The sequence below is a fragment of the Melospiza melodia genome, chromosome 15 (assembly GCF_035770615.1).
Source record: "Melospiza melodia melodia isolate bMelMel2 chromosome 15, bMelMel2.pri, whole genome shotgun sequence".
Classification (NCBI taxonomy): Eukaryota; Metazoa; Chordata; class Aves; order Passeriformes; family Passerellidae; genus Melospiza; species Melospiza melodia.
In genome coordinates this window covers 7,928,396-7,955,873 of record NC_086208.1, presented here as the reverse complement: position 1 = coordinate 7,955,873, position 27,478 = coordinate 7,928,396, and the positions used below count along the sequence as shown (strand labels likewise).

General features: G+C 37.7%; 2 protein-coding genes across 5 annotated transcripts in view; one reads left to right on the top strand and one right to left on the bottom strand.

The window, feature by feature from the left end:
• PIGB (phosphatidylinositol glycan anchor biosynthesis class B) overlaps positions 1-6,337 on the top strand; it is a 7,505-nt gene extending 1,168 nt beyond the window's left edge. Inside the window, exons 4-12 of the mRNA XM_063170141.1 lie at positions 69-173; positions 324-454; positions 1,048-1,188; positions 1,593-1,644; positions 2,041-2,252; positions 3,463-3,527; positions 4,168-4,378; positions 5,128-5,308; positions 5,871-6,337. Coding sequence (XP_063026211.1) covers positions 69-173; positions 324-454; positions 1,048-1,188; positions 1,593-1,644; positions 2,041-2,252; positions 3,463-3,527; positions 4,168-4,378; positions 5,128-5,308; positions 5,871-6,002 — 1,230 coding nt within the window. The 3' untranslated portion in view covers positions 6,003-6,337. The remainder of the gene's footprint in view (positions 1-68; positions 174-323; positions 455-1,047; positions 1,189-1,592; positions 1,645-2,040; positions 2,253-3,462; positions 3,528-4,167; positions 4,379-5,127; positions 5,309-5,870) is intronic.
• CCPG1 (cell cycle progression 1) lies at positions 6,326-27,478 on the bottom strand. Of its 4 annotated transcripts, XM_063169643.1 has the most exons (11): positions 27,390-27,478; positions 23,032-23,103; positions 19,087-19,201; positions 18,527-18,606; positions 18,119-18,326; positions 17,021-17,116; positions 13,840-14,103; positions 13,448-13,459; positions 10,722-10,843; positions 8,271-9,682; positions 6,326-7,067 (listed from the first exon to the last, which is right to left on the bottom strand). In XM_063169643.1, the coding sequence occupies exons 2-11, from the start codon at positions 23,089-23,091 to the stop codon at positions 6,890-6,892; spliced, it is 2,547 nt and encodes an 848-aa protein (XP_063025713.1). In that variant the 5' UTR covers positions 23,092-23,103; positions 27,390-27,478; the 3' UTR covers positions 6,326-6,889. The 4 variants fall into 4 exon arrangements, with proteins under 4 accessions (XP_063025713.1, XP_063025714.1, XP_063025715.1 ...); XM_063169644.1 differs by lacking the exon at positions 13,448-13,459; XM_063169645.1 differs by lacking the exon at positions 17,021-17,116.

Sequence of the window (27,478 nt, the reverse complement as noted above, 5' to 3'; positions counted from 1 at the left end):
AGTCCTCTCTTAAAACTTGGAATTTAACTTGGTTTGTTGCAAGTACAGTTTTCTCTCTGCTTACACAGATCTGGGTCCCTAGGCTTGCACAGGCAGTGCTGGCTGCTTTTGCTGATGTGAAGCTTTACTCATTAGTGCAACACCTTGAAAATTCAGAAACAGCAAAGTTCGTGGTGAGTCATAACCTTTAAAAAATTATGCATGTTAATAAACACTCATTTTACATTGTAAAATAAGTAAGTGCAAAATAATATGTCACACCTTGAAGAATTACCACCTTCATTTAGGTGAACTTGTTTTAATGTGTTCATAATTATTTTCAGTTCTTCTGCCAACTCTGTTCCTGGTTTACATGGTATTCCTGTACCAGAACTCTAACAAACACCATGGAGACTATTCTCACTATTTTTGCTCTTTCCTACTATCCAATAAAAGGCTCCAAGATGGGGAACAGGTGAGAAACTTTCTCCTAACGGTACTGATGATTTTTGGTTTGGGATGACACCAATCTACTGATATTGTTTAAAATGCTAACTTTTTTCTTAATATCTAAGGAGACCAAAGCCCCTTCATTCATGTAGCAAGAGTTCTGTCTTATGGAAGGAACATTCTAGTATTTCCTCTAAGTATTTTTTTAAGATTATGTTATAGCTAGATGTAAAATTATCTGTTCCCCTCTTTCCTTTGCAAAGTGTGACTTTATGGGAAGCTTTTATTTTAAACTTTAAAGCCATGGAATATAGAGTAACTTGGGAAAATATAACAAAAGCTTTTTGGGATCAGATATAGGCGAATTTGTGGTCACAATTTTCTTTATCACTCACTATTTTAAAGTACCTCTAGTTAGCAACTCCACTGTAACACAGCAATTCTAGAGCAGCAGCCTTCTAAGCAAGAGAGAGTATCTGCACTCAGAGAGTCAAAGTTACCCGTAGTATGAAAAACTTTTGGCCAGAGACAGGACAGTTGTTGAAATGTCACTGTCTGCAAAAGAATTGACCAGATCTTTTGATAAGCTGCTGGGTTTTTTATTTTTCTTCCTTCTAGTTGTAAGTATTTAGCTTTGGTTGCACTTGCAATTATTATTCGTCCCACTGCTGTTATCCCGTGGATGCCTTTGGTCTTCAGCCATTTTTTGCAAGAACAGAGGAAAGCAGACCTTATCCTACACCACTGCATTCCAGTTGGGTAAGTTCTTTCTCAGTTTAAACTGGGACTGTGCACAGCTACATCTTAAGATTGGTTTTACCACTGCAAAGGCAGACAAGCCAAAAAACCTGATATCATGTAAATAAAAAATAGAACAAATAGAGTCTTTTTGCAAAAGTTTAAGGAAGGGGCACATTTCCTTCAAACTGTTACATATGCTGCAAAAAGCACCTGGAGAGATTTCATGATGGTGAGACATGAGCAGCATTCCATTTTAATCTGGGATTGTGCCAAGGATAGCAGGTGATGGCAAGTGGCCACTGTAAAATGGCCATGAGTATGGATAACCTCAAAAATACTAGGAATCAGAGTTTTGACAGAGCTGGAGAAGATACAAAAGCAATTCAGGCAATGTCAGTGCAACAAACTTTCCATTTTTGCAGATTGGTCACAGTAGGAACCTCTTTAATAATTGACCGTGTGTTTTTTGGTGAGGTAAGCTGTTTTAAACTTGACTTACAAGAAGAAGGTTGGGGTTTAGTATTTTAGCATTGGTGGATATTTCTGATTTCTCTGACCTCTCTTGTTTCTGTGACAGTGTCTGGCCTATGATCTTTAAATATATCCTAAGCCACAAACCCTTGAACACTGATTCTTAGGTATTTCAAGTGATGGACTGCTACATAAAATCAGTATGCTTAGTCCTCAATAGTTACCAACAAACTACAAACTTACACACTTCTGTGATTAATTGCTCAGTATAGGAAATCCCTGCTTACTAAAACAAAACAACCTGGAATAGGAGTAAAAATGTATTATATAGGCCCAGTGATGACTGTGTAGCTGTTGTGTTTGACTTTGGATTTGTGTTTAACTCCCCCCATCTCCCAGTGGGTACTGGTTCAGCTGAACTTCTTGAAATTCAACGTGCTGCAGAATTTGGGAACATTTTATGGCTCTCACCCCTGGCACTGGTACTTGACTCAGGGGCTGCCAGTTGTGCTGGGTCCCCACCTGCCGTTCTTTGTTCACGGCTGCGCGCTGGCACCAAGGAGGTTCCGCATCCTTCTGCTGGCACTGCTCTGGACACTGCTGGTGTACAGGTAATCTCTGCTGAGGGCAACTGCTGCCTCTCACTGCTTGTGTTCTTGGCAAAGCTCCTGTCCTCTCCAGAACAAAGCAGCGTAGTGTTCAGGTTAAGTGATAGAAAACTTACAGAAACTGTTCAAACACTCCAAGAAATGCCATCAGTTATAAAACTGGTTCTAGAATTTTGTGTAATACTGCTTCTTGTATTGTCACCAATATGTATCTTTAGAATTTATTTAGTCCTTTAAAGAATAAAGTAATTCATCATGAAATTAAATTTAAAAAAAATCCCAAAGCCAACACTCAATCACCCAACAGGTGTTTAAATAAAAACAGAACTAGTTAGAAAACTGAGTTCATTAGATGCTTGTTAATGAAAACACCATTTCATTTGGTTCTTTAATACATCCCCAGTAAGGTGAGAGATTCCAAGTCCTCTAAAACTTACTCCATTCCCAAGTTTATACACAGCCATAAGGCTGTATTTCTCACTGTAAGCTCAGAAGTATAAGAAAAGGTAAGTTTTTTCTAAAGCATCAGAATTAACTGTAAAGAGAAGAGACAGTTTCAGACATGAAAAAATACAGCAAGTAAATAAATACTAAACAATGAATACTTTTATATTATTGTAGTAATAGACTACAGCAAAACAGTAGCAAGACCAGAATTGCAATTTCTTCTTTCCAGCTTAAAACTGGAAGTAGCTTTATTTGCTTTAGGACTTTTTTTACCTCCCTTAGTTTTGTAAGAACCCCTTTGATTCCCAAGACATGAGAGTTGCAGTAATCCCTAAAAAAGCCCAAAAAGTTGTCATGGGAACTTGTTTATTTTTGTATTAGCAGGGGTGACTGTTAATTTGCTAGATACAAATGGGCACTTGAATCTTAGCTTTTCATCCACACTATTTATTGTGTCTTATTACAGAAAACAGATTGGTGAAGTACTGGTTAATTTACATCTAGTTATCAAAGAATCAGACCACTCAATTGTAATAGGCAGGAATTTTTAACAGTGCTTGGTTTAAACTGACCAAATAGTCTTAATTTCAATGTACTCATTATGTTCTTCAAAAGTGACAATTTGGATTTTTACTCTTAACTGCTTCAATACCAAAAGCTTCTTAATACATGCACGTGCTCTTCTTCCCTGTGCTCTAAAACACATTTTGTCAACAGAACTGAAGCATTTAATTTTCTTGCTGTACTACTGTATGTTTTATTACAGCACACTGAACCATAAGGAATTCAGGTTCATCTATCCAGTACTGCCATTCTGCATGATTTTTTGTGGTAAGCATTGGTTTCAAATGTCTTGCAATCTTACCTGGATATAATTTTTATCCCAGGGGAGACTGTTAATGGTCAACGTAGGTATTTGATAAAGGATTCTTAGAATTAACCTAGCCTTTTCTTACAGCTAGTTAAAAAGAGAAAGAAAAAAGATGAGGGAGAGCAAGTGACTGTAGCACAGATAAAGAATTCTTAGCATGGATAAAAGTATTCCTGCAAAAACATGACAATTGTGTGCCTTTTCCCATTATTAGCTCCTTCAAGCAAAATGGGGAAAAGGGGCAGTGATTTGAGATGGGAAAAAATTGGAGTATGCTTTTCCAAGGCCAGAAGCTCAAAATTTAAAAACAATAAAATAATGCTGTAGTTTTCAGCAGTTTGGAGAAAAAGAATGCCACAGCCATGCACATGTAGTTTACCATTTATTCTGGCTCTATGTGGACTTGTATGAATCAGAACACATCAGTTAAGTTGCCATATATCATTCATCCAAACTACTGAATGGACTGATTTTCACTACAAGAAATTAAATTTAAAGAGACAAAGCACTGGTTTTGAAATTGTATTGCCACTGTATTAGGCTACTTTAAAAAAATGTGTGAATTGTTTATCTCCCAAACTTACTCAAATGTTTCTATAGGATATTCTTTGAGATACCTGAAAGCATGGAAGAAAACTGCAGCAAGTTTCCTGCTGTTATCCAATTTAGTCCCAGCCCTGTACACAGGCTTGGTTCACCAGCGAGGCACTCTGGATGTTATGAGTCACATCCAGCAGCTCTGCAATCACTCCCAGCAGTCACAAGCTTTTGTCTTCATCCTGATGCCATGCCACTCTACCCCATTTTACAGGTATTAAGTGTCAACAGTGCCCTACATTAAAACCCAAACTCTTAATCAGAAATCAAGATTTCTTTTTTCCAAGGCTTAATAAATTGAGATACATAAATGTATACAGGAAGAGTTTTGATTTTTCATACTGTTAATATGGAGTGAATAGGGGAAATATGCCAAATGGTTATAACACAGAATAAAATTCAGCATCGAAGCTTTACTCATTTTTTGTGGAATAGCTTTGTATGAGGATATGCAGTAAGTCCAAGGACTTCACTAAGTATGTCACACTTCTTCATTATGATAACATTTTTAGCAAAATTAAACACTAATTGTTACAATCAAAATGTATTAATTTTACTTCTGCTGCTAGGCAGTAAAGAAGTGTCATTACAACTCTGACTTACGTCACTGCAAAAGGTTTTCAGTAGATCCTGGCAAGTAAACAAAATGCTAAAGCAGATATAATAGTGAAGCTGATATGGAAAAGTACCTTTTTAAGAAACTGATGTTGTGCAAATGGTATTTTTATTAAGATAAATGTGTTTTCTGTTAACTGCTAACAGCACAGTCCCAGCAGTTGGAGCTGAATCTGCTTGCTCTACTTTGCTTTCATATGAACTATTGAAGGGAAAAATACACTACTCTGAAGAAAAAAAATTAACTGATATTTGTTTTGACTGAGGTGTCATTTGAAGTGCTGAGTCATTTCAAACCTCTGATTCTGGTCAGTTTATCATGAAATGTGTTTTTGTTTTTCTCCCTAGTCATGTTCACTGTCCTCTAAAAATGAGATTCCTTCAGTGTCCCCCAGACCTAACTGGCAATGTGAGCTACATTGATGAAGCAGATGTGTTTTACTCTAACCCACTTGGCTGGCTGAACAAGGAGTTTTACAATGACACATTATTACCCAGTCACTTGATCCTCTTCAATGTGCTAGAACAGGTATGGTAACATCAAGATGAAACAAAGTGCTTCTGAGGATAAGTTACAAAATAAATTAGAGAAGAGTTATAGTTAAAATATTTGAAAATTGTTGTTCACAACTTTCAAAATATAGCTTATATTAAAATTGACCCCTATAGCCCATAATAAGATTATTGATATAATTCCACTGCTCTATATTTAATGTTCATGTATGCTCTCTCCTCTGTGCAAATTCTACAGGCCACAAAGTAATGTTAAAACAAATCCGCCATCTATTCCCAGAAACTGCACTTTTAAGTAAGCAACAATGAAAACTAAAAACACCTGCAGTCACAGTACCTTTTAACCCCTCAAATCTTTAATGAAGTCCATGAACTCAAACAATGGTGGCTGGTGAATATCTGCTCCAGACAGGATCAAACAGGATAAGTGCTTCTTTTTCTAGCAGGCTTTCCTAAAATAAAGGATAAAGCTTCCCAGGGACAGTTGAACTGATGGTTGTTAGGAGACTTTGAAACACTATTCTTATGCTCACAGCTGTGTTTTCTTACTGTGTAAATTAATGTATGTTCATTTGCAGGAAATATCATCATTTCTAGCTTTAAGGGGCTATGAGAAAACAGCCACTATCTTTCACACTCATGTACCTCAAGGACGAGTTGGAAGCCACATCTCCATCTACAGGAGGAAAACTGAAATGAATTATCCCTGAAGATCAGGCTAGAGCTCAGACCCAATGAGATCAGTTTTGCATAGCAGTAGCTGTGCTTACACCTCGTACTGAGGAAAGGAGAAAGCACTGAGTCTGAAACTGGGGGAGTCCCATGAGGCAGCCAGTGGCTGCCTGCAAACACATCCACCTCCTCCTGAAGGCAGCTTCAGTAGCAGTGGGGTTCCTGACCTACCTTACAACACTAGAAATCATTGGGAAAACCAAAATTACCATATGAATACTTAAGCAATAAAATACAGACAAGGCTGGACTGTTTTTATAGAACTGTACAGCTATGCTGAGTTTCTTTTATAATAAAAGACTTATACCCACAATGTCTCTTTTATTTTTCTTCTACAATATGCAGATATGCAAGACATTTCAAGTGTTTAAATCAGCACGCTGATTAGAATGCAGCACAGCAAATTCTTCACAATTCAACAGGCTCTTGAACCCCCCCAAAGACAGGAAGCAAATATAAGGTTACAGAACACTAACAAATACATTACCACAATGTTGATCTATGTTTTGAAGGATGAGATGAAGTTAGTATATCAAACATTGGAGTTAGTAGTTGGTACATTATGCATGGCTCAAGCTTTAACTACACTAATGGAATGCAATTAAGCATTTTTTTCATACACAGGTCATGGCATGCCTAGTTTCTGCAACAATACTGCTGGCACCCAAACAATCTTTACTTCCAAAGAACAGTTAAAGCAACGGTACAGAATATGCAAATCAGAAAGCCTGACTTCTGCCTGTTAACAAAAATGTGTAAAAATCAAATTATTCAGAAAAAAAATTTGCATTTTGCTGCTTTTTTGAAAAACAATTAGTTTCCAGAGAGCATGTGAATTTTAATCTTAATTTTTACAATAAATTACTCAGTATTTTGGATCGAAGGGTAGTTGCCCCAATTCTATTTCAAGATTTGCCATGTGTCTTCCATTAGTGCGACCATGTTTATGCCATTTACCTTCTCTTTTATTACGGTGTTGGTACTTCTGAGCTTGTTTTTCATGTCTGGAATTTTCAGTTTGTGTAAAAGGTCTTTTAGGTCGACTGCAAGGAGTAAACAAAAGCTTATTACTACTAAAAGCATTTTATAACACAAGTACATTTTCAAGTACAGCTTTTAACATGCTGAGGTTCATTGAAAACAAAATTAGTAGTAAGTAGTCCTTTTAGCTCCTTGTAAGAAAAATGGGGGAGGCATTTCTTTGTTTAAATCATCAATAAGATGGTATATACAAAAGAAATGCTTTCTAAAAATAAAAATGCAGCTGGTATCACAAGCTTCTGTATAACAGTATCAGTAAAAGAATTTGGAATTGATTTTCTGCAAACTGAAATTCTCATTACTGAAATTCTCAATACTGAAATTAGGTATTTAACTTAAAAATGAAGTTCATTTGATATTAAATTAGGAAGATGGACTATAAATAAAATCATAAACTTATGTGTTTGCCAAAACCACATTAACTGGGTAGCTGACAATAGGACTATTACCTTCATGGTTCACCTTTCAGTAGGAGCAAGTGCTACATTACATAATACTTAGTAACCCCAAAGTAGTTAATAGTTCAGACTTGAGCTGCAGTAAAGTACATGAAATGATAAATAATACAAGTGTAAATTTGTAAAGCCCTGAGAACACCTTTAGATCCAGGAAAGGAATGTAGGAAACAATTGACACAAAGGGCCATTGTGAGCAAGTCTGAACAAAGCTTAGTCAGGGGCAGGATCTGAACTAAAGCCTGCTGTGTGATGAGCTCCGCTCTGGACATACAGACTAACCCAGCATTACACTCCTCTGCAGGAGAGGAGTGAAATGTATCTGCCAGAACATGACTCAGACACACCTTAAATACACTCAAAAACCTCATTCAGCAAAGGACAACAAGGAAGCCCCAGTTAATGCTCCAAGACAGTTCCTCATTCCATCAGATGGGCAATCAGAGCTGTTTGGTCTAAAAAAATCCTACTGGCAGCTCCAGGTTTCTAAAGAACCCAGCAGAAACATCAGATTTTGCTATGCACACACACAAAATTTATATAAAGGTTCTACAGATCCACTTCATATACCATAATCTAATATTTCCACTAAGTCCTTCAGAAAGTCTTCTAGCATATGTGTGTGTATATGCATACATACACATACACACACATACCTGCTCAAAGACCATCCATTACAACAAGGACATTGGTTGTCTTTACAAAGAACACTTCTTTGTGTTATCAAGTACAGGAAACATGGAAACAAACCTGGGTCCATACTGGGGTGAATTATCATAATGGAAGTAGTATCTGTAGACGTATTTGTCCAAATCCTCAAAAACCTTCTCATTATTACTTTGGTATTCCTTCATATCTTCCAGGTAATCCTTGACATCATTAACAAAATCAGTGAACAGCATCTGGTCATGTATAAACAATCCATTATGAAAAAACTTATTGATGAAATTTTCTAGCTCTCTCCAGTGATGAAAGTTATGCACAACTTGCTGCAAATACTTTCTCATTAGCCGGTTAAATTCATCCACCCTGATGGGATCCGAAACTCTGTTAAAGAGACTAAGGAATTCTTGATGAGCACATTCAAAAATACCAGAGCAGCCCTTTAGGGTAAACTGATGTTTTCTATTACACAAATGATCATTGAGACATTTCTGGGAATCTGAATCTTTTTCATATGTTGTAAAATGATGTTTCCTTCCACTTCTGGATTCTTTGGGCATGTGAGGTCCCCTGTAATGCATGTGCTTCAGATTCTCGTAGGAGTTATGGTCTCGGTAAAAAGTTCGAGCTTTCTTGTTTGCCTCATATCTTTTGTCACTTGATGACTTCTCTTTTTCATCAAAGATGTTTTTTGTGGTATCTTTGAAGTGTCTGAATGTAGACTTTACAGAATCAGAGAATTTTTTCAAGTTTTCTTTCACTGCTTCTTTAGCCTGCTTAATCTTTTCTTTATGGTGTCTTACAAACTCTTTTGTGGAATTTTTCATAGCATCAAAAGTTTCTTTCACTGAACCAAAAAATGTCTCCTTTGATTTCTTTCTACTCTTGCTTTGCCCTTTAGCACCTTTCTTCTGTCCACTTTCATAAATTTCTTGTTTTTCAGATTGGTCTTTTGCTTCAACATACAGCTTCTCCCATAAGTCAGAGCGTTGTTGCTCAAAGTTCAGCTTCTTTTCCAGTTCTGCCAGTCTTCCTCTCAGAGTTTCTATTTCTTGATTTTCTCTTAAAGTCTCATCATCATCATCATCAGCACTCTCAGGTGTTTGACGAGAACTTAACTGTTCCAGTTCTTTCTTCAGAGCTTCTGTAACATGACGTTCCTTGTCCAGTTCTCGCCTTAGCATCTGTGCCTCTGCAAAGAGTGTTTCCTTTTGCCTGAGAAAATTGCTGTTCCTTTGCTTTTCCTCTTCCAAATGCTCCCTTAGTTTCTGATTTTCTATTACAATAGATTCAGTGCTACTACCTTTATCTTCTAAGTTTCTAATTTGTTGTCTTAGCTTCCTTAATTCTTCCTGAAGTGAGGCCAAAGCTTTTTCTTCTTTCTCTAGAGATTCTCTTAGGTGCTGATTTTCTGCTGCAAGACTTTTTTTTTGAGAATCAAAGGATTTCTTCTCCACCTCAGTAAAGGTCAAACACGTGTCAAGATCTCCCTTGAGTGACTAAAAGAAACAAAAAGAAAACAAGCAGAAATACTACAATGAGAATTGTTACAACTTTAGCTAGAAAGAGGAAAAACCAAGGTAGCCCAAACAGAGCTTACTTGTCATTTTGGATGCAATGAAACATGCACAGCCAAGATGCAAAAATAGAGCTGGTTTGTTTATCTCAGCTGGGTTTGTTTATCACACACTTTCTTGGCAACAAAGACCATGTGAGAAACTCTCCCAGCCAGCCAGAGGTCACCACCCCTCACTTGTATTGGTTTAACTAGACAAAGAATAGTCAGTTGGGTGCATGAACTCTTAACTCATAACATCTTCAAAGGAAATCAAAATGTGCATCTTTGCTGTTGATTTATGTTCAGCAAACTGGATTTACAGATTACCAAAAAAATTAGCAGAAAAAAAAAAGACATTTAGCTGTTGGGGCTAATGATTTTTAATCAAATCTGAAAATATCTGTTTGTGTAACTATATACTAACACAAAAGGAGCTCCCCAGTCTGTTGGCATCATTGACAAGCTCTAGAACATACTGAATTATGTACAAATGCTGCTAACGGACACATAAAAAAAAATCTAAAAAAAATACCCACTCCCTAATCATCTCTCTGGATGATGCAGCAGCAAAAAAAACAGAAGTATGGTTTAAGTATTCAAAAAATTAATAACTATTGATAATTCAGAAAGATAAAGATAATTTAAAAATCACAAAACCTCTATGTTCAACATGTTTTTACAAGCATTTTCTACTTCAGCTGTCTTCATTGATGACAACTTGGCACTGTGTCACAGGGAAACAGTCTCTGTGTCCAGATAACTCCTAGAGCACAGACATAGAACCCAGTATGTTTAACCACATTCTGAGAGCAAATTCAATCAACATAAACATTTGTCAAGAATTCAGGGGAAAGTTCTCTGAAAGAACTTGCTAAAGACAAAAATTAAATGGATTTGTGTGAGAAATTCGTTTCACTTTGTGTAAAACACACACACAATGACAGAATTATGCAATGACTTCCAGCTAAGCTCACACCTACCCCCCCTTTGTGGTGCACTTGATCTCCTTGCTCTTGTTGGCACTGGTAAAGGTCATCTTTCAGATCCTTTAATTCACGTGTCTTTGTCACCAGCTGCTGCCGTTTCTGGATCTGCACTGTACCTACAAAGATAAAAAAGTTTCTTTTGATAGACTGACTCAGAGTAAGGAGTTAGAGGAACAGAGGAACCTAAACATCATCTTCATTCTCTTTGGAAATTGAGAAGGATTCTTACCTTGCCATTTCAGCCCTGTCCTTACCAGTAACTGTTTAGCTGTAGGAAAATTTTTTCTTTCAATGATAAACCATTTCTCAGACCCAAAAATCGGCTTCTACACTGGTTTTTCACTTATAACAAATAAAGGAATTTTGGAACACTACATAGAAATAAATTAGATCCAAACCAACCCAACAAGTTATGCAGGAAAGAATATTTGTGACTTCTCTCTAAGTTTTTTAGAAACATGCAAGTCAACCAGGATAAAAGGGAGACTATTGGTCCATGCATTATCCACTTCAGAACTCCAACCTTGACTGTTAATTGAATTACATGAATGAGAGGGTATTAGCACAGTGTTTAAATTTTCATGCAGAAATACAATTATTACACACTGCTCACAAAGCAGCAAGTATTTCAGGCCCTGTCTTGTCCTTCTTATCCATAAGCAGAGGCTGCAGAGTAAGCATGTGTCCTGTTTTTCAACTGCCAGACAAAGGCTGAGACACCCTGGCTTTCAGAAAAAGTATCTTTGCTGTACTAGCCACCAAATTTTCTTTGTCAAGAACAGCTTCTTGACTGGTACTTCCTCACATAACATATGTTCTCTAAATCCTAACACTGATGTAGTTTTTATATATTTGCTTTTCAGATTCTCTTGAATTGACTCTAGAGAAGAAGGCAACAGCAATTTTGAGGTATTTCTTTCAAAACCATTGCACCATAATCAGAGATCTATTTCTGTATTTAAAGGCAGGGGGAGACATACTGTAAACAGAAGAAATGCTCTAACTACACTTGCACTGATGAATGTTTTGTGCTCTCTTCTTTTTTATCTATTGTGAAGTGTGACCTTAAAAAAAGACTGCTCTATTAAACCAAGCTGAACTATAATAGTTCAATTCAGCAACGGCAACATTTGCCTTCAAGCAAAGGCAACATTTTTACAGCAATGATTTTAAGTCTGCAGAGTCCTAGTAAACACTTCTTGAGAGCACAGATCCTTTCATAAATGAATTCAAGTATACTGACAGTAAATTTGGTTTTAATATTTATCTTTTATAGATGCTTTTGAGGAAGTCCATCAATCCTAACAATCTAAAGCCTGCATCTGAAAAATCATCATTTAGCATAAAGGGTTTATGTTGGGTAGAACCTGAATTACAGAAAACACTTAAAGCTCTCTTTTTCTCCTTATAAAACATCCTAATTTAAGTAAAGTAAGCAAAAATGACATTTAGCAACACTAAAAATGAACATATTGAAGTGCCATTCCTCAGTAATTGGTTTGTGTTTCCAGCTGGTACTCTAAGTCACAGTTTCCTTCAGATTCTTTAAGTAACCAATCCAAATCCCTAGCATTATAGCTATAGTGCCCCTTGCAGTTTCTGGTTAAAGAAAAAAATTAATCTGAATGTCCATAAGGAGACATTTTTCTGGGAAGAACCTTCTACCTAATTTAAGCTTCACCTGTTACCTGAAAAGTTTGCCTTCATTCAGTTCTCCTTCCTAGAGCATCATAAAACCAGTTAACTCAGTTTAATATTGATTAGGATACAGCTGATTAAAATATATAAATTAATCTAATTCATCTAATCTAGTTGCTTTCCGCATCTCTGAAAGTCTTAAGGGGGCCCTAGAGCTCTAGCTAAAAAGAAAATACTATCCTGATATTGACCCAAAAAAAGGAAAGTATTTTTAAAAGAAGTTACACTTGCAATCCTCTTACATGACAATTAGCCTAACAGTAGAAGAGTGCTGTGGGAAACATTCATTCCAAGCTGAACCACAAAATTACAAAGTAGTCCTCTAGGGAGATGGATTCTCCCTGCAAGTTTGTGTTGGAAAAAAAAAAAAAAGCTAAAAACAGGAAGATGGAAGCAGAACTTCACTTCCTTTCTAGTGGTAGAAAGATAAGTTATCACATAACCATGAAGAACTTTCACTTGAAGAAGCAAAAACTGAAGCCACACAGAGCTGTCTTACTTCTGCTGAAAAATGCAGCCATCACTGTCATCAATGATGACAATTTTTATTTAGAAGTACAGATTCAATGAATGAACAAGTGAATTCCTTAAAAAATGCATTACCCTGAGTCCACATTCAAAGTGTATTTTTCATCCACAGATCTCCAAGTTCTTTAAAAAGACAGTATTTATCATTAATACCAAATTAAACACAATGAAGTGATTATCAACTGAGATCTCCTGTTCCCCCACAAGCACTATCACAGACTGCTGTGGTCACTGTGCTCCTCTATGCCTCTAGCATGCCAATGCTCATCAAACAGCTTTCACACCAGTTACTACTACATAAAATGTGTATGATTGGATTAGTTGCTCCTATCCCACATACATTAGCAACTCCTGAGACTTGGTTCATTGTTTTGTTTTCCCAATATAAGTATGCATACATATATGGATGTGTGTGTACACAAACACACACATGGTTTAGAAAGTAAATCTGAGTGCAAGAACAGCATCCACAGTACATCACTCAAGGCTCTTACCTTCAGGTTTACCTAAGAATAAAAAAAATTGGGATCAATGAAAATTAATACAAATCTCAAAGAAGTGCCAAAATTGAAATTCCTAACAATCAGTCACCACCAAATCCAAAGTGAATGATATCCTCATCTCCAACTGAATCACGTGCCTTTTTAGAAAGGCATATTTTCATAAAAAACTAGAGCTACTCAGAAAAAATCACTATTTACCCCATTACTGTACAAAGCAGTGTATATTGCATACAGTTGCACTGCTGAAGAACCTCCCTGTATTACCACTACAGCTGCAGTGGCTTAGGTCGTTAGCAGAGAACAAGACAAAACACGGCAGTCACAATAAAACAGCATCTGCTGCACAAAATGTGCACTGTGTGCTCTGCCCTCCCTGAACTCACCGTAGAAGTGTCCGAAGCCCATGCTGATGGCGATCACCAGCGCCAGGACGATGCACCTGTTGAGGCCGCTGCCGAACTGCCGCTGCGGCTGCTGCTCGTCCCGGGCCGGCTCCGCCTGGGGCTCGGCCGGTGCCGCTGCCGCCCCCTCGGGCTCGGAGCCCGACACCCCCCGGCGCCGCGGGCGCCGCTTGCGCACGGCCGGGCTGCCCTGGCTGCTGCTCTCATCGCTGCTCGACTCCTCGGGGCTGGCCTGCGAGGAGAACACTGAAAAGCAGCACACAGCCGCGGTTAAAATGCATTGAGTTCTGTGGTAAAGAGCAAACTGAATATCAAGATCCGTATTATTTATGCAAAATAGATCTGGTATTTATCTTTGAGAACATTAACAAAACAAAATTAAAATTCTAATGATATCGTTTGTGCTGGAAATTACACGAACAATGTGTGCTCTTCAAAGTTAAAAATTAATTTTTTAAAACTAAATGATAGAGAATCAAGAAATCATCACTAAATAGCTGTATAGCACTTCCCCATACCTTATCATTCACCCATTACAAAGTGTTTCAGTCAACCCTGCCTCCTAAAGCATCTACATGTACTGCCCCTGCAAATTCTTGTGAAGTAAAAAGACAAAGATTTCAGTTTTCTTTCTCTTACAGCTATTAAAACTGAAATACTTAATAATGAAAGAATAATATAAAGGCTTGCTAAAAGAAGGCCTCCCAGAAGACAGACATGGCTTTGTTACATCCCCTCAAAAAATTTCATTCTGTGATCTGCATGCAACTGCAGAAAAAATTCCATTACAGTTCCATTAATGTAACTATTAGAAATAGTCAAAATCAAGATATAAATTTACTTAAATATGCAATTTTGTTTTCTTTTAATATCTACTATATACTATCTGTTGACATCTTTATCCACCTTTCAAAAAAGCCATTTTCAACCACTGTAGCACAGGAAAAAATCCAATTAAGTGCTTTTCTGTTTGTTCTTTCCCAACACTCTTCTATTACCTGACTGAAATTTTGGTAAATTGGACAAGATTTGCAATAAGAACAAATTCTAACCTTAAAAACTACCTTTTATAGAATTTTTTCAAGATTATATTTATTATACCATTTGTATGTTCATGTTCTAATGGCCCAAAAGGGCCATATTCTAACCAGGAAAATAACAACATTTGTACAAATGTTTGCTGCATATACTGTAAATAGATTTCTATAATGCAGTATATAAGTAATTATTATTTAATCTCCTTCCTTTAAAAGTGTAACTTTCAAGTGCAAGGGGAAGCAGTAGTAGGGTGGAAAATAGCTTTCAAGTATCTACATTCTGTACCTAATTCACATGTCTGGAATAAATTCAATGGGATCAGTGAAGTCTCTAGACATGACAGAGTTCTCCTGTTTGGACACTAATTTTGCTGCTCACAGTCACACAATGCTAATGCTCCTCCTAAAATATGGTTGTTCATTCTCTTATCAGACATCATTACTCAGAATGTAAAAATACAAATATAGAAAGTCTGTCCTTGAACAGTTCACAACCGAAAAGTCATTTGTTTGAGCAAAGCCATGCACACATCACTGAACAGACAAGAATGCCAAGCAGTACTAGCTATTATCTATAAAATGCATTTCCACTTAAGATTCTTCACTTAAAATAAATTACAACTCAATAGAGGTGATTGCATCAAGCCCAGAAAAGATTATCAATTAGTATCTGGAACACTTCTAATTTCCAAGTCCATGGACAAGCAACATGACAGATTATGAAAGACAACTTCCTCCCTTAATAAAAAATTCCATTTTAGTAAATCAGTCAACCCAGACTTAGACAGTGACTTGGACATGCAGACACTTAAATGAATTTCTATAGCTTAGGAGAGAAGGACACCATTTTAGACCCAATCATTTAAGCAGATGCATACTTCCCAATCCTGGAAAACAAAGGCAAACATTCCAAATGCATTCCTAGAATGCAGAGGTCAGACATTATAGAGAAATATACAGGACAAACTTAGTAAGAGGTGTTTTTCTTGCTCATCTGTGGGGCTTTGTAGGGTTTTTCAACAACCAAAGAAGGTTACACACATGGAATACAAAAGTGGTTAAGGAACAAGAGCTGCTTTTAGCCAAATGGAAAAATTCTTTGATACACACTGGACAGCAAAGAATAAGAAAAGAGGGAAAAAAAGACAATCAGAAAGAAAAATGCTGTAATATACTTAAAGCCATTCATAAGCACTTACAGCCAAGTTGTCAACAGCAATTACACTTTCAGGCAAGAATGACACTGCCTTACAGCTGCTGCAAGAATTCAGTACAAAGCTGTGCTCTAATAGTACCAGGATAGAAAGGATACAAATAAAACCAAGTGTGATCACAATAGCAGCCCAAAATCCTAGTTTCTACTGTGATTTTGAAGTGTCAGATCTATACCAGCAATCAGATTAAGTCAGTTGACATTTTTGCACAGACACAGCTCAGATACAGTTCACTGTAGCATATGGGTATTTCTGCTGGCTGAACTTCATTCATGAAGCAATATTAAAACATTTCTGCTTGCATGATGAAGATAATCTAAACAGGAACTGGTTTGCAAAAAGAAGTGGCAGAAAATCCTTGTAGAATGCTTTAGTATCTACATTAGGAAGAATCTGAGGCTCATCCTTTTCCAACACAGAACACTCAACAGGAAGTGGATGGCAAAGATTTCTGTTGCCACTTTTTGTCACCTCTAAAACTTCAGCATTTAAAACACTTGCAAAAGTACTCCTGCCATTTTCTGCAATACTTGATCAGTTGAATGCCCAGCACTAAAGGCCATGCTGAAATCAGCTTACGTTAGAAGGAAGAAATTCTTTTTGCCAGTCACAGGTAGGCTTGGAATCCAACAAGAACTATCCATTGGAACAAGCAAGCACACACATTGAAATGTATTACAAACCTTACTGATGCCTGCTCCAAACCTACATGCAAGGTTAACATCTTTTTAAAGAAGCACATAAGACACCGAGAGCTTAGCCAAGTTCTTCAGTGAGGACTGGCTTTCAGCATCTGTCTAGAATATGACTATGACAAGACCAAGTCAGGTTGCTATCAAAAATTGTAAGAACACTCCATGCAAGCCTTAAGCAATCAGCTTTGCACAAGCTGATCAAATGTAATCACACCACCTTGAAAAGGAAGACTGCGAGATACATGCTCTTTCACCTCATTTCCCCATCCCCTTACACAATCAGGAATCTTCCACAGCTTCTCCAGCCAACTGACTTTTGTGTACAAAAACACAGGGGGGGAAAAAAAAAGACATTTTTTAGAACTTATCCCTAAAAGAAAAAAACAAAGTCAACTAAATCTTAATTTAAAAATTAAGCCAGATTCCCCAGATGACTTAAAGAAGGTGACAATTTCATTACAAATCTTCACTGATTATAATTAGACACTAAGCTGTCACTTTCTGTTTCCAGTAGATACTATGCAGATACATGAACATTTAATGATGCTGTATCCTACTCTAAGATAAAACAGTATTTTAGGTAAAATCCTGCTTGTATAATAAACTTAATTTGAAAGATAAAAATCAGCAATACACAGGTGTCATAGAAAACAGAGAACAGAAGAGATTACAAACAAGAAGCCAAAAAGAATTATAGAGGAAGACTAGAGAACTAGAGAACAGCAACAAAACGGGAAGTTTTTGGTTTGGATTTGTTGGGGTTTTGTTTGTGTTCTTTATTGGATAAATATTCATCCTCTTCCTCCTGATTATAATGCACTGCTTATTTCAGTCAAGCACTGGGAATATCTTAAATCTATAAATATACACTACATAGCTATGAGGGTGGTGCAAAGTTTTTGTAGTCATACTGCCTAGTCCTCGTGGCACCAAAAATCCTCTCCCACTTGCTAGTCATTTATGCCAACTCTTATATAAAGCCCAAAATACTGCCAAGAGAAAACCTACAATTATTCTGTGAACTAAAAGTAATTTTCATTCTCCAAGATGTGCTACAAATTAACTTTCCATTTAAAACAGTGAACAAACAATGAAAAAGATTGCTTTCAATTAAAAAATTGCAGACATACATTTAGACAAAATTGAAGAGGGCACCTAGAGTTTAGAAAAACTCTAATACTTGGATATGTACTCAACAAAACCATTATTTTTTTCCTCTCTCCATAAAAAGAAGGCTCACTAACCAAAGACTGGTTGGGGTTTTTTCCCTGGTGACATTTTTGCACACAATTGCTTAAGACTCTATTGCTCTTACCAGTTTCTACATGGGAAAACGCATACTGACTGCTAGAGGAGGAACCCATGTTAAAATCCTCTGAACTCTGAGCTTCTTCACCATCAGCAGGAGCTTCCTCCTGACTCTGAGCTTCTTCTGGTTTTGGAGCTTCAAGTGTAACAATGTCAGAATCATCACTAATAGTTCCAATGCAGGAGCCATCATCAGGAACTTTTTCTTTATTTTCCTAGGGAAAGGGACAGTGTGAGAATTATTCAGACACAAAAAATATGAAGTAATTAAAACAAACAAACAAACAAAAATTGTTGGAACTTCAGGAAAGGAAAAATTTGTGTCTCCATTTTAATGCCTTCCAAACATTTCTTGCCATTGACAGATGGGGCTTAGAGAAGCTTCTAAATAATGTAGTCTGTTAATGTAATTTACCTCTGGAACTGTCTGAGTCTCCTCAAAACCAGACAGAGTATTATCTACTGCTGGGATCTCTTCATCATTGTTGCACTGAGCTATATGAATAAAAAGAGGAAATAAACAAGCAAACAAACATGGGATTAAAAGCAGCAACCACAAATTATGCCCACACCCATATAATATTAATATACAATGTCATAATGTTATTTTTTAGGAGTACAAGCATTGATGGTTCCTTCCAAATTATTCTTATTTGATCTATGACATTACTAGGGAACAATTCTTTTATCAATAACACTTCTATGAACGATCTTACAGCAACACCAGTGCACACTATTCTATAACACATCTAAAGTATGGACAAAATGAAAGACATTCTACTAATTTCACACATTTCAGGAAAAAATACTTTTATAAAGTTGACAACTGATTATTTTCCATAACATTGGTGAAGCAAATACCCTGACAGACATCCACAAAGCACATAAAAATCTATTGAAAAATACCAATTTTGTGCCAATGCTACAACAAATATTGATCTATTTTATGCAACTGCAACTCTTTTAATATCTTGCCTTGCACATCAATTGCCTGCTCCTCTTCTTGCAAGGAAACATATTCTTCTGAAACAAACTCAGGGTTGTCATTTGTGCTTCCATTTTCCGAGGTCACTGTCTCTATGTCAGAACCCTGAAGGTGGAAAGTTTAAATGGACATTACAATTACTGGGGTTTCCAATAGTAAAGTAGGAAGAAAGGGCTACAAAGAAAACAGAATATTAGTAATAAAAACAGAAACAGAAAAACTGAGCCTTTAAAACTGAAGACGACTTTGAGCTAAGAAAAGCAGGTGAAATACCAACTAATTAACTAGAGTGAAACAAGTGTTAGTGTGTAATTCTCATGACCAAGGTTAAAAAAAGTTAGACAAGGACAATTCTAAAGGGGAAAAATGACAGCAATTTAGGCATTAATTAACAACTACACTGAGTATTTTAAAAAACTATTTTTATTGTCTTTATTAGATCTGTTTATTAAATGGAATTTATATAACCAGAGGAGGTTTTGAATATGGGATCTAATTCCCGTTCCTATCTATTGTATGCAAATACACACACCCTCCCAAAAATAGAACTTTCAAGCATATCAACATGAGCTGCAATAAATACTACCATCAGGATAAACTATGTCTAACTTCACTCCATCTCAACTCCTGTGAGAAATTTTGAAAGGCTGCTCATAGAGTACATCTCTGACACCTCAAAAACAAATATTTATACAAACTCTAGATTGGATTTCTGTCTTTAATCCAGAAAGGAGCCCTCGTTACTGGTCAGCAGCCAGGCAGCAACAACACCAGAGCACAACAGGAACTGCAAATAAACAACGCCAAGAGACTGCAGGGTACTAAAGTCAAGCAATATGCTTGACAATTCCAAATGTTTAATCTTTATATTGTAATTTTGGTTTAAAAACACTGATGAGACACCAGTAAGGCTATTAGCAAACTAGAAACATGCAAAACATAACTGAAAAAATCCTAAGTCACTCTGATCCATAAATAAGTTGAGCTGTTTTTGTAAACAGAGATAGTTATTTTTGCAACAGCAGGTGTGAAATTACAGTAGCAGCAATACTTCCAGATCAGTTTCCCTGGATGTCTCATTTCAGGACTCAAGCAAACATGTATGCTTTTGTTTTTACAGAGCCTGTACTTCAGGAAGATTAGATACCTCAAAAAGAAGTGCATAAGATACATTCTATAATCATGTTACAAAGTTATGCTTCTTTTATAAAAGGCTTCAAAAATTAACTCCTTTGGTAAACTGTTAAACACTGTGTATCTTTTTTCTTTTTTAAACACATTGTATCTTTTTTCCTTTCGACTATGTAAATATCACAACTTTGATTTGATGTGTTTTGCAGAAATTCACCTCTCATTTACAAGTAATGTACTGTAATCTAAGTGAAATCTCAGGAAAGAAAATACAAAGTTATTTGGGGTTTTTGGGTTGGTTAGGTTTTATAGATAGATATACAGGTTTATTATGTGACAATTTTCTCTGGTGTGACAGAACCACTTTCATTTCTTAAATTGTGAAGAAGAAGAACATTTCAGTTTGCCAGGCTCCACAAGAAGAAAAACATCGGGAGTATTGCTTAAGACAGATTACAATTTTAGCTAAAAAACCAAGTTAATGGGCTAGCTGAGTACATGGTAAAACACACAGGTGGGAATGCATGAACTCTCTGATCCACTTCATCTGATGCTGGACCTTCCATGTCAGCAATAGCAAAGAGGTCAAAAAAAGATATTGTCACCTCCCTACCCTCCTACACAAAATTAGCAAGTCCTTTCTCAGGAGCAGCCCAGCAATGTAGAGCACTCTGACTCTGTCCAAAGCCCACCCTCAGTGCAGCAGCCACAGCTGCCAGCTCCCTGCAGCCACAGCCTGGACAACAGCCACTCCCTGCCCCTAACTCACTGCAAAACGTGTCCACAAACAGATTCCACTGTGCCATCACCAATACAGGTCACAACAGCATGTGAGAAAATCATAACTCAGTACTCCAAATTTGTCTAACCCACAGTTCTACCCCTGTCCTAAACATCCAGCTCAATTCACTGCAGTGTACAGAAGTCCACATCCCCCTCCATGGGCAGTAGCTGTGTGAAGGGTACCTGGCCATCCCATCCATTCTGCTTCCTTTCTGCTCAGATTCAAAGCTGTCTTACCAGAAGAATGTGAATAATGGCAGCTCTTAAACACCAGTGCTGCCCCATTTTTATTTCACTGAATCAGAGATGAATAACTGGGAACAAAAAATCTCCATGCCACAGAAATCTGTTCTGCTTTGACTAGACAAATCCCAGCCATCCTACAATCTTGTGTTATGTTAACTTATTTAGACAGCATAATTCATTTGCAGTTACAGTGTAAAATAACCATCCCAAGAATGAAAATAAAGTCTGCACTTCACAGCTGAATAACTCAACCTCTAAATCCTTTTACTTTTATCTGAGCTCTGTGAGTCCAGCAGCCTGTTACACTCTTGTAGCCCTCTTGGCCTTGAGGAATGGAGTGCATAAGTTTTCTGTTTCTTTTGGTGACAAGATGCCCAACCTGTCATCCAGCCCAAAATAAGGAAAAGAAGTTTTAACCATCTCTTAAATACCACTTTGCTGCCAACAGAAATGAAAGCATGGCCCAATATTTATAAACTTCAAACTGTATCACTTGTGACAAGGAACTGTCAAAACATGAGTGCAATCACAGGTTTGTAATAGCTTGGTTCCAAATTTCCCATTTTCATTATAATCTGCAAAACAGAGGAGTGTGCAATGAAAAACAGATGAACACTACGCATGATTTTCAGTCATTTTTTCCTGCTTTCCTCCTCTGAATGAAACAGTTCAAGTACTGGTCCTCGAATTCTTTTCTGGAGCAGGCAACAAGTAGATGCAGGCAATACTAAGTGTCATTCCAGGAAAACTGTCAACCCATCTGTCCTGAGGATTCTGGCTCAATGGCCTCCTCAGTTTACAAGACAATGCTAAATACATAAGAATCAAACCAAACAAGGAAACCAACCCACCCATCCTACATTCACACATCAGTCAAGATCTGCAGAGATCCTCAGAAGAAATCCTCAGGACTAAAGGAGGAAAGGATACTGGATACCCACACTACCAGGAAAGGCTTCTCAGAGGTTCTGAGCAACCCAGGCCTGGTTGTCCACTGTGGGAAGGGAAGATAAAACACTTTTCTTATCTACACTCATGTGTCTGCTGTACCTGAGCAGGTGTTGAAGGCACTGTGTCAACCAGCACAGTCAGGGCAGTCATTTGATCAAACCTAAGGGCTGACCCTGCCATAAGACTCCTGCTCTCCACTGACAGCACTGATTTCATCCACACAATGCAAACCTTGAAACCAACAGCAGATCCAGACACCTGTCCCAGGATACTGCTGGAATATACACTTGTCCCCATCCTAATTTTCTGTAAGGAAGACTATGTAAGGACTGAGGGCTGCCCCTGAACAGCCACTGCTGAAATTAGGATCAGATACCTTAGTGGTAGAAAAAGCTTGGGGAAATCATGGAATCGTTCCCTCTGCACAAGATATTTTTCCTGCCTAGTATTCCAAACTTTGTTTGTTTTGGTGAGGGTACAGATTTATCAGGAGGAGAAAAAATACATTAGCAACAACAGACAAGTTACACAGCATGCTAATATTTTCAGGCAGGGTGAAACAGAAGAATGCATGCCACTAAAATTCTACCAGCTCTTCAAAGTAAAACCTTTGCAGAAAAAGAAATTCTTTTAAATATGAAAATTTGTATCAACTATAGTAAAAGTATACATTTTTTTAAATAGTAGTTCCATGATTTACATCCAAATTGCTCTTCTGTATTCTCAGCTGATATGCAATATCCACACAAAACAAAAATTACTAAGCTGAAATAGCATTTTACTGCTTATAGATGACAGAACTGCACCAATGTGAAACTGGGTACCTCGTGATTGATGACAGTCCAGCCGCAAGACGAATCACTGTCACTGGAATTTTCAGACATTTTCAAAGCACACTGCAGGTAAAAGTAGACTCTTTTAATATGCAAGACACACAATTTCACTGCTCTATTGAAAAATAAATAAGCAGAAGAATGGAAATCATGATGTTACAGAAGAATATACTAACACACAAATTGTTATTTTGGAATTGATAGGAAAAAAAAACAGAATAAAAGTTGAGAAAGAAAATATATCCTTTTATACTTATTTCCTACTATCTTCTTTATACTTGGAGCAAATATAGTTTTGCTAGGCACATACTTATTTCAGCCAGCCAAAAAGCCCTTAGACTAGACACACACACAAAGCTAGTCAACTAATTAATAATTAAAGTTAAACAATGATGCTATAGACAAGTTTTAAGACATGAAATAATTTCTGCTTTGTTACATGCACAGAAACTACAGTTTATTCAAGAAAAACAGTGTGAGGTTTTTTTGAGAAGAAACAGATTAAGATCTTTTGGAACTAATTTTCTTCAACTACTGGGCAAAATCAATGTTTCCTGTTTCTTTCACTCCTTCACACTGATTCTGAGGAAAATTGAGAGCATCTGGCAACTACAAAAACAGAATGAAAATAACATAAAGTATTTTTTAAATAATATTATCAGATGACTGGCAGCCACTTTCAAAAGAGAACTGTCCAGCTGCAGCTGCCTATGTATCTTTTCTCCTTTTTAACAGGAATTTACCAGGAATACAGAGTATTCATTAACATCATATTCAATCACTTTTTCAAGTCCTTAATTAGCAAAAAGGTTGTATAAAGAAGTTTAAAACAGTTTTTGTTCCTTGAAAAAAAAATATTGAATTTTTATATAAAATTGACTATGGATTCATCTTGGTGGGAAAAATATTCCCAAAATTGAACAATTTCCAATTGATTGGCTGTTATATGCATCAACATAATAAAACAGCCAATGAAACCATGGTTCAATACAGCTTTTATCACACAATTTCAGACACCTGCTGTATTTCCCACTCTGAGTTAATTCCAGTAAGAACACAGAGGAAAGCATCTATGTGTTTAAATTTATTTGCTCTCTACTTTATTATCAATCCTGTCTTCACTCCTGGTTTCTCAAATCAGAAAATATATATAAAACTTGAATGAGAACATCTAAGTACACTAGTGTGCCTGGAAATGGGCACAACAAAATATAAAACCTCCAATACCATGTAGGTTTCTCTCAAAACACAGTAAACGTGTCTCATATCTCTGCATTATGGTAGTTACTGCATGTTTTTCTAAGATAAAACTATTTTCTCATCAACTTCTACTAATATATTTACAGTTCCTCTGTAAAAAAAAAGGAGATGGTGACAATCACAACAACAGTTTAAGCAAAAATACTCACTAACAATCAACTTAGGTATGAAACCTAGAGAGAAACTGAATTACTGAATTTCTGGTTTTTTATAAAGCCCTACTTTGAATATGGTTGTAATTTTCCTGTAGATATTTTTCTTCCTCCATTAGTGCTTTTCCTGGAATCTCAACCAGGGTATGTCAGGTTGGGATGGGGTGGGAAGAAATCCATTTTGGTTTGAGTTGTTTGGGGTTTTTTACATCACACTGCATAAAAGGATCTCTTTTTTCTTTTTAATTGTGATTTATTTTTAAATCACACTTCCTCAATCATCAAAATAACAAATGCCCAAATGGCAAAGACTAAGTTCTGGAGTTGACATGCGACATGTGACAACGACATCTGCTTGCTGTCATTAATTACTCTAAATGTGACTGGGGCATCCAGCAGCAGCAGCATTCCTTTCACAGGAAGGGAACTCCCAGCACCAGAACTTGTCACCTGGCAGAAATATCACTGGCTGCCTTGCAAAATCTGAATTCTTAAAACACAACCTCAGGGCACCAGTACAGTTTGATACCGGTGCATCTACAGATTTTGAAATCCCAAATTGTCACAGCAGACTCTGTGCTGGGCATTGCAACATCTCTCTTCCTCCAGCTAACTCAGCATTTCACCCTGGGCCTGGTGAACCCAACAGAGACACCATCCTGCTCTCCCTGTCCTGCCAAAAACACACGGACAGGTAACTGCAGAAACACAAAGGCATCTCCTGTTCTGAACGTACAGCCATGGCTTTGGGCTCCACATAAACACCTGTCCTCCCATCCCACACAAAAGTTTCAGGACCTCACTGGGTACCAACATCATCAAAATATATTAAATAAACAGATAAACAAGCAGGCAAACAATCATCATTTCCTATTGCTCACTTGTCTTGATAAATGGCCTTGAGTTAGAAGTTATTTCTTTGCATTCAACCAGAATACTACACTAAAAGTGCATATTTACCTGCACACAGGTGACAAACCACCAAAACAGAAAATATTTTTTTATTAGTATTGTAATTAAGACTTTAAATATTAAATATCTTTAATATTAAGAAAAATAATGGATTTTTTAAAAAAGAATAACCAGAAGAACACTAAAGTTTATGGTTAGAACTGCTAAATTTAGCCAAATTACAACAGATAGGAAGTTTGGCATCAGACTGAAGAGCATCTCTAGGGTAAATGCATTCCTACAGGTATATTCAGCAAACATACACATGTAAAACAGTTACCAAAATTAAAACACTTTATTACTCAGATCTAAAAGATCAAAAAGACCTACAAGCTTTAATTAAAAAATTACCTAGGTACAGTGTTCCTAAACTTCAACCATCAGCTAAACAGTTTATTTCTGCAACAGATTAATAAAATGCACATAATCATAACTCAATCCAAGGTCAAATTCAATCCCCTAAGTACACTGAAAAACAGAAGCCTAATTTGAACCCAATGGCTAAACTGACCCACTCACAAACTCTTCTCCAGTTTGATTCTCCAGCAAATGACAAAGACCCACTAAGAACCAATATGCCTCTCCAACCAGCCTAAAGGGGCTGGAAATGCTGCCACTGTCTTCCTGAATGCAACTTTTTTAAAAAAAATAGCTTTGAGCAGGAGTTAAAAAGACATCAAGCCTTCAAACTTCCTAATGAATCAAGATGACACTAATGGGTTCTAGCCCAGTAACAGCAGGGATAACTGGAGGATACACCAGGGTGTTACAGGTCTCCTGTATGCCAGGCCAAGCCAGAAGGAAAGACTGGGGGAAAAACCCAACCAAAGCCAATCCCGTGGTGCCCTGGTTTTATATGCTCGCTAAGCATCTTCATTGTCACTTCTGGCATCATCTTCTTAATTTCTGTGTGGACAAATTAAATACTCATTATGCTCAGAGTGCAATTTGTATGTATTTGGGGAAGGGGGGCAGGAACTCAGAAGCATTAACTATTTTCCCATCCTTAGTGAGATGTAAACCAGAAGCATAAGGTGCAAAAGTTTACAACCATATGTATTGTTGATAACACAATACGAAGTTATTCCAGATATGTATATAAAAATAAATCTGAGATACCACATCCTATTCATCTACTGTAAAGCAAAATAAATACCAGCCTTCAACAGGACCACTCCAGTCTACATAAACCCTTAAGATCAATCATCTAAAAAAAAAGGATTTCCGAGACTAAAAAATAACCTTCAAAAAGCACTGACAAAGATGAGTAATGGGCACCAAAGAAGAATATGAATGTGTTCTACAGAGCTTGCTGTGCTGTCATTCCAAGTAAAACCTCTCAGCTCTCTTCTACAGTCGATTCTTTGTTGCACAACAGAAATAAAAATAGGTTCAGTGCTATTAAACTTCAGCGTTCTCATGGAAGTTTATTATCTCTAAGTGGTTATTTCTTCCCCTAAGTAACATTCTTCTCTAAGAATATATTTAGCAACCCATATTGAATATAGAATATTTCCTTGTTTTGAAGGAAAGCCAGGCTCCAGCAAGGCTGGGCATTCCCGGCTCAGTCCCTACCCCCAGTACCGCGCAGGTGTTCCTGGAGCGCACCTGAAGCGGAGCGCGGCCCGGCGCCAGCGCAGTTAAAGCGCCAGCGCCGTGTTTATGAAACAGAGCACCTTGCATCAGCCGCCGAGGCAGCGGCTGACGATGGCAGAGAAGGAAGTTGGCAAAGGCCAGCGCCCGGGGCCGGGGCCGGCACGGCGGTGACCGCTGCCCGGAGCCCGCTCGCCCCCCGAGCAGCGCCGCGGCCCCGCGCGGCCCCGCTCACCCACTGCCCGCTCCAGGAACGGCCGCCCGGCCCCGGCGCCCCGGGCTCTGCCCCGCTCCGGGCGGCCCCTCCCCGCGGCAGCCGCCGCGCCCCCCGCAGCTCCCCGCGGCCGGGCCGGGGCAGGGCGGCCGCCCCCGCGGGCCGGTCCCGCCGCCTACCTGAGCGCGGCCCTCGCGGGGCCCGGCACGGACGAGGGGCTGCGGCCGCAGCCGCCGGTGACGCCGTCACAAACAACCCGGCCCGCCCG